The sequence below is a fragment of the Synchiropus splendidus genome, chromosome 7, assembly GCF_027744825.2.
Source record: "Synchiropus splendidus isolate RoL2022-P1 chromosome 7, RoL_Sspl_1.0, whole genome shotgun sequence".
NCBI lineage: Eukaryota > Metazoa > Chordata > Actinopteri > Syngnathiformes > Callionymidae > Synchiropus > Synchiropus splendidus.
Genome location: NC_071340.1, coordinates 14,344,817 through 14,359,841, shown reverse-complemented (window position 1 = coordinate 14,359,841; position 15,025 = coordinate 14,344,817). Strand labels below are relative to the sequence as shown.

Genomic DNA, 15,025 nt, shown 5'->3' with positions numbered 1-15,025 from the left:
AGCGACACAAACATCCACCCGGTCACCGCAGTTTGGAAGTCACTTTTAAAGTCAGCGGCTGTGAAAACAACACAAGTGTGGAGTTAGTGAAGTGGGAAGATTAACATTTAGAAGTAAAGTGTTTGTCTGCCCTGAGTCACGTCTGTCAATCACATGTGAGACCGAAGTGCCAAGTGACCTTTACGTCATGTGTGAGTCCAAAAACTCACCCCTGGGGCTTGCACTATTTGATGTGATGCCAAAATGTTTGCTTTTAGTTTAGGTGAAAGACCAAACTATAATAACTATATTTAGCTTCAGTAACAAAAGTTAAAGGAATTGATCATACATCCAGAATCCAGGTTGTATTCAGTGGTGCGACACACAGAAAAGAAACGATGTTACTTAACCTTTACTGCGATGCATAGAGCATCACTTGTGGTAGTCAACAAAACACACCATTATGTCCTAGAAGTTTGATTCAAGCTCTACTGCGGGCTATTGTTCAATGCTCTTGAAGAGTGTCTGTATCATACATTAAAAGAAACCATTGTTTGGGTCTCAGCCAATAACCAAGTTCAGTGACACCTTTAGAAAACATTGTCAACGAGACAATGAAGAAATGTTGGTGGTGTTCTGGGTGAGCCATTGGATCCTTGCATCTTTTGAAATATTCGTCACACACTTAAGAGCTGAAGCGCTGATTTCCTTCCTCTGACCATGTGTTTGTTGCTCAAGAACGCGACTGCCATCTATTGTATGTGTATATATATATATATATATATATATATATATATATATATATATATATATATATATATATATATATATATATATAATTACTTTAATTTCATTATATTTATTATTGTTATATGTTGTATATTTCAATTATTTTATTATATATATATATTAATTTCTGCCATCATCTGAACACAAACTGTAACTAATTTTTCTCTGTCTCCGTTTTGTTTCAATTCTTTTATATTTTATTTTATAAGTCTTCGACATAACTGATAATATACGTCTTGATCATTTTTCCCCCTTTCATGTTTCTGCTTGAATTTCCTTCCATCACCTGCAGGACTTTCAAAATCACTTTAACACAGTTGACATTTCACCAGCACTCCAGGCTCAGAGCCTGAGTTTGAACTGTTTTTGTGGAGGAAGAGGAGACGCAAGGTCAGGACACCGTTTCGGGCACTTCACCTCAACGGACGTGTGAAACTCTTCATTTATCGTGACCTGTGGACATGTTTGCAGCTGCAGCTGCGTTAAAGTCAATGGTGCAAAAGAGCAACCAGTTGGCCTTTCAATGACCCGACCTTTCAAAAGCAAACACAGAAATGTGCGCTGTGGAAACTTTAAGCACAGTCCATGCTGACTGATAGATAACCGGTAGGTATGATGAGAGGAAGATTATGGAGCACAGGTTTACATCCACGCCACCTGCATGGCTGTCAATAAATCTTAGAACTGTGAAGGGACATCATTTAATAAAAAGCAGGAAAAATGTAAAAAACACTATATTTAATGGACAAGAAGTCAAAGGAATGGCATGCTTATGCAGACAAGTGAACACACCAGACAAACCTGAAAGAGTTGTACCATTTACACATACCTTCTGTGAGTTGTGTTACAGTAACATGTGAGCAGGTATAGAGAATAAAACATCATCAAAACAAAAAACAAAAATGGAAACATGACTTATTGAGCGTGCAAAATTGTTTTGTCTTTTTTTTAACAGAAGGCAAAATATGTAAATTAAATTCAATAACCAGTTAAAAAGTACCAATAGAATAGCTTTTGAGGTTTTGTATTATGAATATGACCGTTGGTGGTAATTATTTGCTACACAATTGACAATACAAAAAAAAAACCACATTCGACAAGTGCTGCGCCATAAAACCTCCATTGTTGTACCAGTTTGTACCTATAACACATGAAACCTACCAAATACTTTTAATGAATAAGACCGTCTGTGAAATGCTTGTTAATAAAAACAGACAATATCATGAATTCAAAATATTACAGGTCATTTTTCTGAACACGCACTGGAAATATTTGAGTTTTAAATACTGTGAATAGTTTTTAAATGAATGGAAAAGTGCAAAAGATTAAAAGATGTGCCATTAATTTTTAGATCACCTTCAATTATTCAAGTTTCTTGCCTTGCTAAAAAAAAAAAAATAGAACTAAAACTAATCCTCCATCATTTACATTCACAGTGACGTGAACGTCGAACACTGGTCCCATTTCATCCAAACACCTTCGCAACACTGCACCGCGACCTGCAGGGGGCGCCAATAAGAGGCACTTGTATTGAAAGGGTGATCACAGTATTAGTTCAATAGTTGGGTACACGTCTATCTCAAAACAAGTACCAACAGGTTAAACCACTAGAGTCAGACGTCCGTGGTCCGGATGCTGTCGTCGTCTAGGTTGAAGGAGAACGTGTGAGGCTGCGGGTGTGAGCGGTGCCTGCGACGTGCACGGGCGGCGTCGCTCGACCCCGCCAGCATCCCCAGTCCACTGGATGACGTAACAGGAGGTGCGCTGACCGGAGCTGACAGGGAGTTAGAGGATGAAGAGGTAGAAGAGGAGGTGGAGGACGAGGAGTGGGAAGGTGCAGCTGGAGCACAGCTAAAAGCGCAGTCGTCATCATCTCCATCCAGGATGAAGGCGTCTCCCGGAGGCACCGGCGTCCACGGTTGCCAGCCCGGCGCCACGGAAAGGGACTTGTTCAGAGTAGGGCGCCGCTCCTCTCCCAGTTGGCCGCGGCAGTCAGAGGAAGCGTTCTGGCTTCCACTGACAGAGGGCGCTCTCTGAAAAAGACTTCCCTGCACGAGGCGGCATGGTAAACATTCACGCCGACAAGATTTTCAAACCAAGTAGCAATGGAGACTCTACCTTCCGTGGACCTCTGAAATCCTGAATCTTCATCTCTATGTCCCTGATCCAGTCATGCATCTCTCCCGGAGAATCAGTCTGAGGACAAGCATCAACAGCCATTTGTCAGCTTCTTGTTCAAGAGCAGTGGCACACAGACTTTTCCAGCTCGTAAGTTACTTACAAATGACCAAGTTACCTACTACAAAAATGCAAAACAAATATTTATTTCTAAACATCGTTATTCTCTCTCTGCAGCAGGTTCAGAAAAAGAGGCTACAATTGCGTGGCAGAGACACAACATGAAAAGCATCTTTAAACTGCAGAAAAACACTGACATTCAACTGTTTTTTTTACAGCTCTATAAGCAGCGGCGCAGTTTACATCGTAGGAAGGTCAGTCATTTCCATGTATCATCTTAAAAACGCACGAGAATATGTGACATCACTTCTGAGAAGTTTTGAAAATGGGCACCAGCATTGAATGATTTCATTTAATGAGCTTTATATCTACTTCGTGTTGAGCTAGTTATTTTGAAAGCGTTGCGACAATGTAACCTGCATCTGACCATGGATTTTCGATAAACTCTTTGAATAAGCGATCAAAGAAAAAAGAGGTGGAACTGGTCTGCATGAAACTAGCAGATTTAGAATCTTTTGACTGGACTTATCCCAAAAAAACATTGACGTTATATGACAACATTTCAATCTAATATAATATAATATAATATAATATAATATAATATAATATAATATAATATAGACTGGATTTTGGCCTCCGCCTCCTTCTCATTGACTGACATCCCACTTTCAGAAGCGAGTATCAGAGCAGACCCCTAAATAACCAGCTGTTCTCCCAGGGGTAAGAACAGGATGCGGTTGTTGTTGTTGTTATTGTTGCAGTAGCAGATGGCAGTGCCCACTGCATAAAAACTATCTTTGTGTTCTTCAAAATAAAGCGCGTCACACTTCAGCAGTGGAGCATTAAAAGACCGTTTCATAATACTGTGACAAACAGCTCAGACTGTACACAAGCAGACATCAAACCAAGGACAGTATGTTTCTCAAAATCATTCAAGTCTTTTGTGGAACTGGAACTGTAAACTTGAGTGTGAACATCCTCACTGGCTATTGTCACAGTGTTGACTAGCTTTGTTTTCCGAGGTGGTGTTTACCTGAATGTAGAATGTTCTAGAGCTTGTGATGATCTCAAACAGGTTATCTCTCAGCAGAAGATCACTGAGAGAGACACAATGGAAACACAACGTCAGGAAAAAGCTGACTTAACTCACAAAACATGAAATGACGTCTGAATGTCTAAAAATTGGTCATGACAAAAGCAAACAGCAAAGCAGGGACTTACAGACATTTTATAAGCATGTACACATGCTCACTTTACATAACATAAGCTTGTAATAAGCTTGACTGACAGCTGTTGACATGTCACTCGTGTTACTCCCAAGTATCAGTGTAGCTGAAGAACTACATATTGATCCAGTAAAACTGTAAACTAATACATTGCGGGAAAAGTGATCGAAAAGAGGGAATAATGGGCAGAAATGATAAGAACTGTTCTTCACTCTGCTACTTTTCAATCTCAATGAAGTGAAAGAAGAAATACTGGCTGAACTATAATAATGGAGCCATTTTATATCATAACAAATGTCATGTAAGGCAAATACAATGCGTTAGAGGAGATTAAAATAAACATTCATTCATAAAACATGACAAAAGGAAAAACAAAGCCTCCTGTGGTTGTTGGGTGTGGATGTGCTTCAGACCAGTCACCATGGTACTGAACAAGTTATCGATTTTCAGGTCAGTAAATCATTGAACAAACAAAGTTCCTCACCCTGACTTGACCAGGCATTCGTGCACCTTCAGAATGTCTCTCAGTGGGATGGATCGGAGCGGCTCCTTCTCCTGCAATAAACATGATCCAAATGCTGATAAAAGTTGACAAACACAAGTCTTCCCGGAGGACAAATATTTACCCACCGTCTCAGACTTGTAGTAACAGACCGAGCTGTGGTCCAAAGTGAAGAACCTTCTCTTCCAGCTTTTTCTCTGAAGCAAAACCAAAATCATGACACTTTGTTCTGAAGTTGCAAAGTTTGAAGTTAAGTCGATCGGTCTGAAGTCCTCACCACGTTCCCTTGCTTGACGCAGTACCCGCACTTCACCACACCTGGTCTCGCTTTCCCCTCCACCTCCTCCGCTTCATTCTGAAGTTATTACCTCGGGTGACAAAGCCGATCTTCACACGTCATAGATTCACGTTGGCTCTCACCTGGATAGGAGTGTGCACCACCACACCACCAACGATCTCCGCCTTGTAGGCGTGCTGCCTCTGTCCGCCCTGGTGGTCACTGTTGGTGCTGCTCACATTGGGCCTTGAAGATGCAGAACCAGATTTAGGAACCTGACAGAGCAGAAGAGCAGGGGAGTAAACATACAGGACACACTTAAACAAAGTTGCCAGCAGCTCTGAGTACCAGCATTTTTAAATCAGATGAAATCAGATGAACGGCACTACATCCCCCCTCCTGGTTTTAACATGCAGCTATACAAACCTTTCATACTCATATGTCACAATTTAGCCCATATTTTTTGGAACAAATAGACAGACTTGGAATTCCAGTTTTTATTTTCCAGGCCAGCAGAAGACTAGATTGAATGTACTCCCCCCCTTAAGTTGTAAAGGACGGTGAGATTCACATCCAAAAAACTGTCACACAAACACTCAAGAGATTATTTTCCTTCTGCATAAATCTTTTGAAGAACTTCCTTCCAGACTGAAATCCACATTCTCTTGAGGAGAAAAATGCAATATATTTAACCTTTCAAATGCCAATATAATCTTAGAAATAATCTTGGACATTTCAACGTCTCACAACAGCCACAACTTTTTTTTCCATTCATTTACAGCTTGTGTGTATTCCCTCTCATATCATACAGGATCCAAGGCAAAGGCGGCTCACTACCATAAATGGTAATATTCAAACCTTTTTCGTCATTCAGTGACAGCCGTGTGACTGTTCTATCAGAAGTGTGAGTCTCTGACGGCAGAGTCAATTTTCCCCCAACATTCAAGAGGATGTGAAAGTGTCTCAAGCAGAGAGGCTTCCTGTCGCAGTGAGCAGGTGAGAGAAGAGCATCTCTGCTTTGTTATACGCCATCTGGAGGCCGCGTCTGCAGCTGATGCAAATGTGCAAACTGCAAGTACACAGTTGCACCAGTGATGTTGTGACACCCACATGACATGGAAGTCCCTCGCTCACTCAGTTTCCTCATTCACCGAGCAGATGTGAGCTTAAGTAGCAACGCTGTCGACACACTCCGACACGCCTTCCTCCTATGTGAGAGGGTTCGTACGAGGGTTGGACTTACAGTGATCTTGCTGGCCTTGTTGAGCGCAGCCACCCAGTCCTTCATGTCCATCACATCGTTGGCCTGCAGGAAGTATCTCCGGGACACTGCATTGATAACTGGAGGAACAGAGCAGCGTGACTTCTGCGAAGGCTCACAGTTACTGTGCTGCCTTATCTCTCAACAATCTTCCACCATGATCTGAATAAGATGATGTCAGCGACTTCAACACAAGCTCTCGCTAAAGTTGTTACTGTAAACGGTGATTACATAATCGAAACCAATAAATTATGATATTAAATATGTGTAATTGACCAGTAAATATTCTACTCTTGCACTTTGGACTTTTGAAACAGAGCAACAACACTAAGCAGAAAGCAGCTTTAAATAAATATGTCAATTTCTATTTTATTTTATTTTTTGCTCAAGTAACCACTTTCAATGAAAAGTGTAACTGCACTCATTGGTGAATAAGAGCTTTTTAAAAATCCTCCCTATGCGATTGTGATAGTAGCCTGTGACAACTTTCACAGGGACTAAACCGTTGTTTCCTGCTCAAGACACAACCAGCCGCAGCAGGCAGACACCCGAGGCTGGTTCTCTTGATCCACCCTAGCTGCATGGATCTTAAAAAGGAGGGGCGGATCAATACCCCAAGGTTGTTTTGAAAGTAACACGCCAAACAAGTGTGGACACCCCTGTGTTATAGTATTCAAATGTAGTGACTGAACGATTCCCAGGAGGCCCGTAAACGCATCACTGGATGTTGTTTTTGTGAGTATATTTGGGGTCTACGATGAAGCTCTTCTTCAACTCACCGAAGCAGAACTCCGTCTTGGGCTTTTGCTTGGCTGTCGCCTCGCTCACCTGAAGATGTGTGTGCAGAGGAAAAGAGAAGAGAGATCATGTTGATAGTTGTGACTCAGAGTGTCCAGAAAGAGGCAGTCAGCTGAACTCCAGATGTTACATCTGGAAAGCCTCACTCTGCATCACATGACCATCAGAGCTGGATTTGGATGATATGGATGTGTCCACTACACAAGTTCATGATGAGACACTTTACCTTGGAGATGTAGGTTAGTCTCAGGCTGCCCACAAAGCTGGCTCCACTGGGCAGGTTCTGCATGGAAAAACACAAACACCACTCGTCATCCATTCAGAGTCCAAGGTCGTGCTGTGCCGATTGGTCCACAGCACGTCTTCTTGTTTGTACAAAGTGTGTGTGCTGCACCTGTGGGTTGTCCATGTACCACAGCAGCACATTTCCCTGCGTGTCCAGGATGAAGTATCGCCTCTGGAAACGACTACTGTTCTCCTTCTCCTCAATGTCCAGGAAGCCACAAACACGGTTCAGCCGGTCCACATACGGCATCCTGCTGCTGCTAGCACATATCACTGACACACACAGAGGAACTCCAATTAGATTTCATCAAGTGAAAACAGAGCAGAAACAGCCGTTCAACTAAATAAGAGCATTTTCCATTAAAGAGGAAGAAAAAGTGCGCTCACACTCAGCAGTTTTTCATGTGACGTGAGAGGCCGTGCAGCAAACCCTGCAGCCTGAGGCCTCCACCACAGCCAAAAATTACAGGCTGCACTCAAGATTTGCAAACACGCACATTTCCACTGGCCAGAGAAGATAGAGCGCGGTCAGGGAGGGCGGAAGAGTGAGAAGAATTGAGGAGGAGGTCAAGATGTTGCGGTCATTAGAATATGGTGCACAATGAGCTGCAGACCAAACTGACTCACAGACTCGGGTCAGCTGCTGCCACTCAGTCATTCATTCATTCAGTATCTAGTGCTTTCTTGCGGACGTGGAATTGAAGGACATCTGGTTTAGTTTGAGCTCAAAAAAGATTAGTATGAGGATTTTAAAACCCTCAGATTTGTTCCTTTAGCTGCAGATGAAATATAAAGATTGGAGCCCAAGCCCTTTTCCAGAACAGGAGCTTTCAAGTGAAAGTCACAGATGATGTTGCTATGAAGGTCATCAAGGACTGCAGAGGTGAAAGACATCATTTGTTTCCTGCTTCTTTCTGACACTGAAAGATGTCATCAATTGTGGAAAAAAACTGCGTTTTATCAACTCCTAGTTAGATGGTTGATTTTTGGGGGAAAAAAGGAATTGCGATTTATTGAGGGAATGTTGCGATTCGCTATTCAGCATGCAATATTTACAAATTATTTATTTATTTACCGCGTGCATGGGTGTTTCTGAATTACTCACTAAACACAAGAATCCCTCGATGATACGACCAACAACATCTGATCAACATAGAAATGCTTCTCCCCTGTAAGCCAGGCATATGTACTATTAAATGATATGAAATGATGCATACATTGATATCAATAACATACCTGACCCTAACCTTTAATCACTGTTCAATATTAGTATTATGTAGTATAATTAACATTTGCTTAAACAAAATCAGAGAAATGAGCAAAGCAGCGGCACAGGATTAATAAATAATATGAACACAACCCAAAACTCCAGGGCTCTAGACTGGGTTCTGGGTTATTTCAGAATCGCAGTCTCTGCAATTCATTCTATTTACAACACAATATCGATTTAAATCGCTTAAATTCTTTAGGCCTGTTGAAGACATTTTTCACCAAAAGTGCACTGGGAGTGTGCAGACCTTGTCCCAGCCACACACCTTTACCTTCAGTCTAATTTAAATATTACATCCCAAATATATTTAACCTATATAATTTGTGTTAAATATTTTCCATGCGCAATGTGCTCAAATGGCCAGCAAGTGGGAGTAGCGTCAAGAAACACACTTCCAGCAGCAACAGCAAAATATGAATGGGAAAGTCTTCAAAGCGTTTAGAAAACAATAGACAGATGAAAGTTGATGTATTTCAGTGATCTGACTGTATATTGTGTTTTAGAGACGTCGGCATCTTCAGCTTGCCTTTTCACCGGAGCCAGTCACATGACCAGAGAAGACACTATGAAAATCTGCGCATGAGATTTACACAGAAATGCCATGGAAAACATAACACCACATCTGGCCAGGGCTGGACTGGTCAGTGGGTGTAGTCTTATGACAAAGACACCCGCCCATTGTTTCACACTCTAACTGACAGCGGGCTCGTCCAATTGGAGCGGGACCCACAGATCTCAGTTCTCCTGGGTGAGAGCTGGGTGGAAATACCACAATACTGTCAAAACTGATCGTTCCATACAACTTCACAGGGGAGCTCTATGAATGTCTGCCATCCAGTTATCTACTCACTTACCGGGGGCGACTGGTCAGCGTGACATCATCGCTTCTTGTAGAAATAAGACGGGATGAGCTCATCTCTAAATCTTCCGGGAACGTTTTCCCAACTGTTGCAAATCTAGTTTCCACCAGGCCACATTTTTGTCGGCGCAGAACCTAAAATTCTGTCGATCAGCCCTGGACAAAGGTTTAGGGTTACCTTAGAACCCCATTTATGGAGGGGTAAAAACTCAATTTATAACTGATAACATTGTTAACTTGGCGATGGTTCTTTTACTTCAGTTTTACTTCATTTAATTTTGATTCAAATTTCCTACATTTCTGACTGCTGTATTCTTCTTCTCCACTCTCGACCCAAGATAAATGACTGACCTCTGGCTTGTCTAGGGACTTATGATGTTGCTAAGTAAGACAGATGTCCATCATATTTTCCCTACATATCCAAGGTCAGGTTGTGGGGCAGAAGTTTAAGCAAACTTTCATCTCCCCAGAAACCTACAGCTCTTCTTTTCGCCAGCTGGTCTCGTGTCTGACCCCCAGCTACACCACAAGCTCACTGCGAGGCCGTCCAGGAGATATCTAGATACACCTAAGATTTGGACGTGGAATCATATGATTTAAAAAAAAGAAAAACACTTTTCAGATCCAGTCGATCTAGTGAGTTTATGTCACTCTCAGAAGCATTAAATATACCGGGAAAGACTCCAGTGTTCAAGCTTGTCAACTGTATTCTTGCAAGCAGAGATCATAAACATCAGAAATGTAACTGCGAACAACTGATGCAGTGGAAGGAGATTTGACGAAAGACACAAAGGAAAGTGTGTTTGACGAAGACCAGAAGAAGAAGAGAGTCTGGTGGTGTTCTGAGGAGCACAATTTGTGTATTTTGAAACTAACCACAGAGCAGCGTTGTGCAAAAGATAGCCTTTGAATATTAAGGAGGCAAAACTGAAAGCATCAAGAACATGTTCCCTCCAGTTATCGACTCATAACTTTCAGCACTGTAAAGTTTCGAACTGGAAATATCGTAGTTCTTTCACCAACATCAGATACTTCTCTGTCAATGAGCTGTAACTAACACATCTGCCAGGGGACAGTGAACCGTAACATCCTTTGTTATCACTTTGAATGCTGAAAAAGCGGTTTCTACTAACTGCATACAGACGTCACTGCAAAAGACAATACTAGTAAACAATACTGAAACTATTAGACCTTGTAATGCTAGCTTACGGGTGCATACAGTTAAATTACAAGCTTGTATTTCAATTTAAAAGAGTTTTTCGGTGCGGACTCACGTGTTTGTTTTTTTGTGGAAACCAGAAAGTTTGATAGAACGAGCCCCAGAAGGAAGGTCGTGATGATGACACCGACAGACAGTTACTCAGCAGCACCTGACTGACAGACGAGACGACCTGCCACACCTACCGACACGCGCGCGCACACACGCACGCACGCACGCACGGACGAACTCACCCGCGACACTTGGACGAGTCTCTCGAACATCGCCGAGCAACTTCTCCGCGACTCTCTCGGAAGTTTGTCCGCGAGTTTGGCTTGAAGCTCCGGGGTCGAGCAGAAAGACAGCGGTGTGCGTTTTCCGGGTCGGACTGAAGGGCTAATAGCGCTCACCAGCCCCGGATGTGATCTGCGGGCCTGCAGGTTCCTCCTCTTCCTCGGCGGTGACGTCACAGGAGGAAGCGCCTGTAGACTGCAGCTGACAGCGATCTGACAGCTGCGACCACACTTGTCTGTGGAGCTGTCGACGCGGAGTGTGGACCGAGCTCCGGCGGGTCACGCTCCAACTGTTGCTTCGTCACAAACCAGCACAAATGCCTCATCTGCATGGACACAGTGGAGTGGACAACCCTGTCATCGAAGTCCAAAATTTCATCACCATTAATGATCCGAGAAATACTTAAGATCAGACTCTATTCATTCGGGAAGTTCAGTTGTTATGGCACATGACATAAAGAAACGCAGCTGTGAAAATAGCTTGCATCACTGAAGCCCCACCTTTGCTGTGAGGGATTCATGTTGACACAAAGGAGAGTCAGTCTTCATCCTGTCATCCACCGTAGATTAGTTGTTGTTGGATCTCCTACTGTTGATGGAGGTCCTCCTTTCTACTGGCGTCTCACCACCAGCTTCTTCTGTTGAAAACAAACTGGTCCATCTCTCCACTATGTTGTCATCATCGCTGTAGAAAGTGATGAAGCGAGGACAGATCCCTCCGGTGCTCCAGTGCTACCCAACATCAACCCATATCAAGGTAACCTTTGAAGCATCATGGCTTATAGGGAAAGTGAGTCCACTATCTATGAGACGTTTCTGCTCCATAGATAATTCCTAGTTGGAATGCTCCTCTAAATTCTGAGAAGTGTAAAGCAGCAGACAGCCAACAGTGTCCCAACCACACATATGGAGCCTTTTATTTAAGAGAAAATATTTAGAGCCTCCTTTGGTACACAACTCTGGGTATACCATCCATCAGGTCACGCAACCTCTGTGTGGGTGGAATATGAAGGTTCCATTGCAGTTCTTTCCGCTAGAATAGACCGACTATTCTGCATGTTTGCTGCATTGATGTTTGCATGTTCTTCTCAAGCTTAAGAACCAAAATTGATAGACAAGGCAGGATGGGGGGGCAGTGAGGGGACTGTGTAAGGTCAAGGTCAAGACCCAATCTGAATGGTCATGGGGTGGGAACCCTGTAGTTGTGATTTGCCACGTCACAGTAGGACCTCCAGAACAGCCTGGTACCGTGAGTTTCACTGACCATTAGATCAACTCAGTTCTGGTTGTGAGGTGACAAGCAGTTTCAAGTTTATGGCTGAAATATCATGGGAATTATACTTTATATACCAAGTAATTCTACAGGAAATCTTCAGTTTAAATATCAAAAATCAAAATGCTTGTTCATTATTTCTGTTGTGTCAGCAGCACATCTTTGAAATGTCTCTTACCAATGGAGCTTGTGACGGATGTAGACGACCCACTGCTGCTGCTCCTGCCACCATGGCCTTATAAGGCCTCACTCAACTGTTCATGACAAACTCTCCTGAGAGCAAATTCTGGACCAACCGTAGAAACATATTTTTAATCTTGCACAAATATTTCCTATTTATTTATTCAATGTATATTTGAATTATTTCATCTGTAGACAATGGGACGCTGTGCATCATTGGTGAAAGGAGCCAAATTAATAGTAAAAAATAATAATCACAGGTTTAATATTTCATGTGTATGAAATGTGTAAAATGCAAAAATCAATTGAATTATTTCCCACTTTTCCCCTCCATGTTCAGGGTTACCACTTATTCAACTGCCAGTTGTTTGCTGTCCTGTGATGGACCTGATCCTCCCTCGTGAGTTTCACTTGTGACAGGCCTCTCACTCGTAAGACTCCTCAGGGACCTCTGACCCTGTTTCTACACTCCGCCGTGAGCTTCAAGTCCTGTGAGCTGCCCGAGGGCCTTCCTCACTGATTTCATTTCCTGTGGCTACAGAATCGTCGCACGGTCGCAGGAGGAAGTTGTGAAGTTTCTAACAGACCCTTCCTTCTCTGTGACTTTTGTTTCCTTCGGTTGGAAAGTTTATGCAGCACACATCCTAAAGAGCTGTGCGTATGTAACAGGTGAGGGACGTTGCGCTGTGTTGCCATGGTGATAAGGAAAAGCTGTGGTTGTTCTGCATCAAATGATATGAGCACTAACCACCCACTGTAGCACTTTCCGAAACCACATCTTAGATCTGACGGCTGCACCACAACTGTGAGTGTAGCCGTCGTTTTATCTTCTCTTCCAGTCAAGAGGCAAACTCATACATAAACTAAAGCCGGCTCACGCTGGTGCCCTCACGTTCGTATTGAGAGAAAGTAGAGTCCAGTCGAGTAGGGTCAACCTTTATTGAACCTTCTAAAATCACTTTCTTAAAAGGTCTAAAAAACATGTTTAAACATAAATCTGAGTCGTATCTTTGGTTCTTATCACAGTAGCTGTTATAGGATTTACGACTGTTGCAGTGCACTGGGAGCCCAGCGGTGCCAAAGGTCCTTTTTCAATTGATTGGAAATGACGCCTTTAATCTCAGTCAGGACAAACAGTAGTGTTGCGCTTCACATCTGGCTGCAGCCGAGACGCAGCAGCAGCAGAGCGCTGAACAGCAGGACGGGGTTGGAGGTCGCCACCACGGCGCTGCTGCGCTGGTGCTGATCCCAGTGGCTGTGGCTCTTGTGGGGCCCGTTGCAATTGTCCCCAAAGCAGCACTCCATCTTGGCTGCCGAGCTGCTGTCGCGTGCTTTGTCGCAGAAAGCCTTGTAGGTGCATGACTTGAGCACGGCGTCTGGAAGAGACGGTCGCCGACTATTAACCGTGGACCCAGTGAACTCTCACACACACAGATGTGTAAAAATAAACGCATGCAGCATGATGAGAGGATGCAGAGCTCGGGGCTGTAACTGAACACACTCTCAGACAGGGTAATGAGAAGGCAGAATAATCTGCGCACCCGTCTGCACGACTTCTCAACTCCACCAGAACGAATTAAAAAAAAAAAAACACTGACACCAGCGCTTCTGAGCTTCTCCACGATGCAGTTTCTTCTACCACCTCCATTACCTCCTGGTACTCAGCTGCAACTATCACTGACTCAGTTGACACAAATGAGATTTCACAAGATTAAAAGTTGAGCCTCTCGTCCTGCGTCGTACTCACTGGTTCCGGTGATGGTGGCGCAGGCGTCAGCGTACTGTGGACACACGGTGGAGCCCTGTTTGTTGCAGTCGTCCTCGCTGGATGCTGCGCACGTGTGGCATTTCAGGGCGTGGCCTTCACAGGGAGAGCAACAGAGAACAGCTGACTCGACACTTAGTATGTTCACGAGACGTACACACAAGGATGACAAGGATACACAGGCCTGTACCTGATGGCATTTTAAACTCCTTTGAGTTATTGATTGATATTTTAGTCAATGAAACGTGTCTTTTTACTTGAAGAGAAAAGCACAGCAGAATTAAAGAAAACAAGTTTAAAATATATTTTGTTTTGCATCATATTTGCTTTATTTTAACATGGTTCATTCACTATTTTTGTCTATTTAAATCTTGCTTTACATAGAATTTGTATCCAACCACATATATTAGGGTTTCAGATTTTCACTATTTTGCCATATTTAAAAGACTATTCACTTATACATATAGAAATAATCATTGTATACCGAACACGGCATCAATTTTGGACAATATAAAGAAGTGTAAAATGTGAGAGGCCCACCATTGTTGCTACATTAAAATCCTCCAACCTGGATTAACAGACACATTCAGCGACATAACTACAGATATGTAATCCAGAGTGAATTTGAAATAGGAAAGGGGACTCACTGTTGCATGCCAGAGAGAGGAAGAGCAGCAGGAGCAGAGCAGTCTTCATCACAGCGGAGTCCAGAGAACGAGTGGTGGGCCCGGGAAGGCAGCGGGAAGTCAAGGGTGTATCAAGTGGAAGGTGTCTGAGTGTACTTATCTGTAATCGGTGTAATCTGGATTGATGCTGCACAGCCAGCAGTGAT

At 43.1% G+C, this 15,025-nt stretch overlaps 2 protein-coding genes across 3 annotated transcripts; both read right to left on the bottom strand.

Annotated features, from left to right (window-relative positions):
* Positions 1 to 1,431: 1,431 nt before the first annotated feature.
* Positions 1,432 to 11,121, bottom strand: plekha2 (pleckstrin homology domain containing A2). Its single transcript, XM_053871749.1, has 12 exons — positions 10,937 to 11,121; positions 7,465 to 7,628; positions 7,297 to 7,353; positions 7,052 to 7,100; positions 6,255 to 6,352; positions 5,155 to 5,286; positions 5,012 to 5,089; positions 4,863 to 4,931; positions 4,717 to 4,787; positions 4,040 to 4,103; positions 2,887 to 2,964; positions 1,432 to 2,816 (listed from the first exon to the last, which is right to left on the bottom strand). Exons 2-12 carry the CDS (start codon positions 7,603 to 7,605, stop codon positions 2,382 to 2,384), a joined length of 1,272 nt encoding a protein of 423 aa, XP_053727724.1. The 5' UTR covers positions 7,606 to 7,628; positions 10,937 to 11,121; the 3' UTR covers positions 1,432 to 2,381.
* A 2,227-nt stretch (positions 11,122 to 13,348) lies between these two features.
* si:ch211-113d22.2 (uncharacterized) lies at positions 13,349 to 15,008 on the bottom strand. Of its 2 annotated transcripts, none has more exons than XM_053871472.1 (3): positions 14,841 to 15,008; positions 14,176 to 14,289; positions 13,349 to 13,804 (listed from the first exon to the last, which is right to left on the bottom strand). In XM_053871472.1, the coding sequence occupies exons 1-3, from the start codon at positions 14,887 to 14,889 to the stop codon at positions 13,578 to 13,580; spliced, it is 390 nt and encodes a 129-aa protein (XP_053727447.1). In that variant the 5' UTR covers positions 14,890 to 15,008; the 3' UTR covers positions 13,349 to 13,577. The 2 variants fall into 2 exon arrangements, with proteins under 2 accessions (XP_053727447.1, XP_053727446.1); XM_053871471.1 differs by having other exon boundaries at positions 14,176 to 14,316; positions 14,841 to 15,005.
* Positions 15,009 to 15,025: the final 17 nt, after the last annotated feature.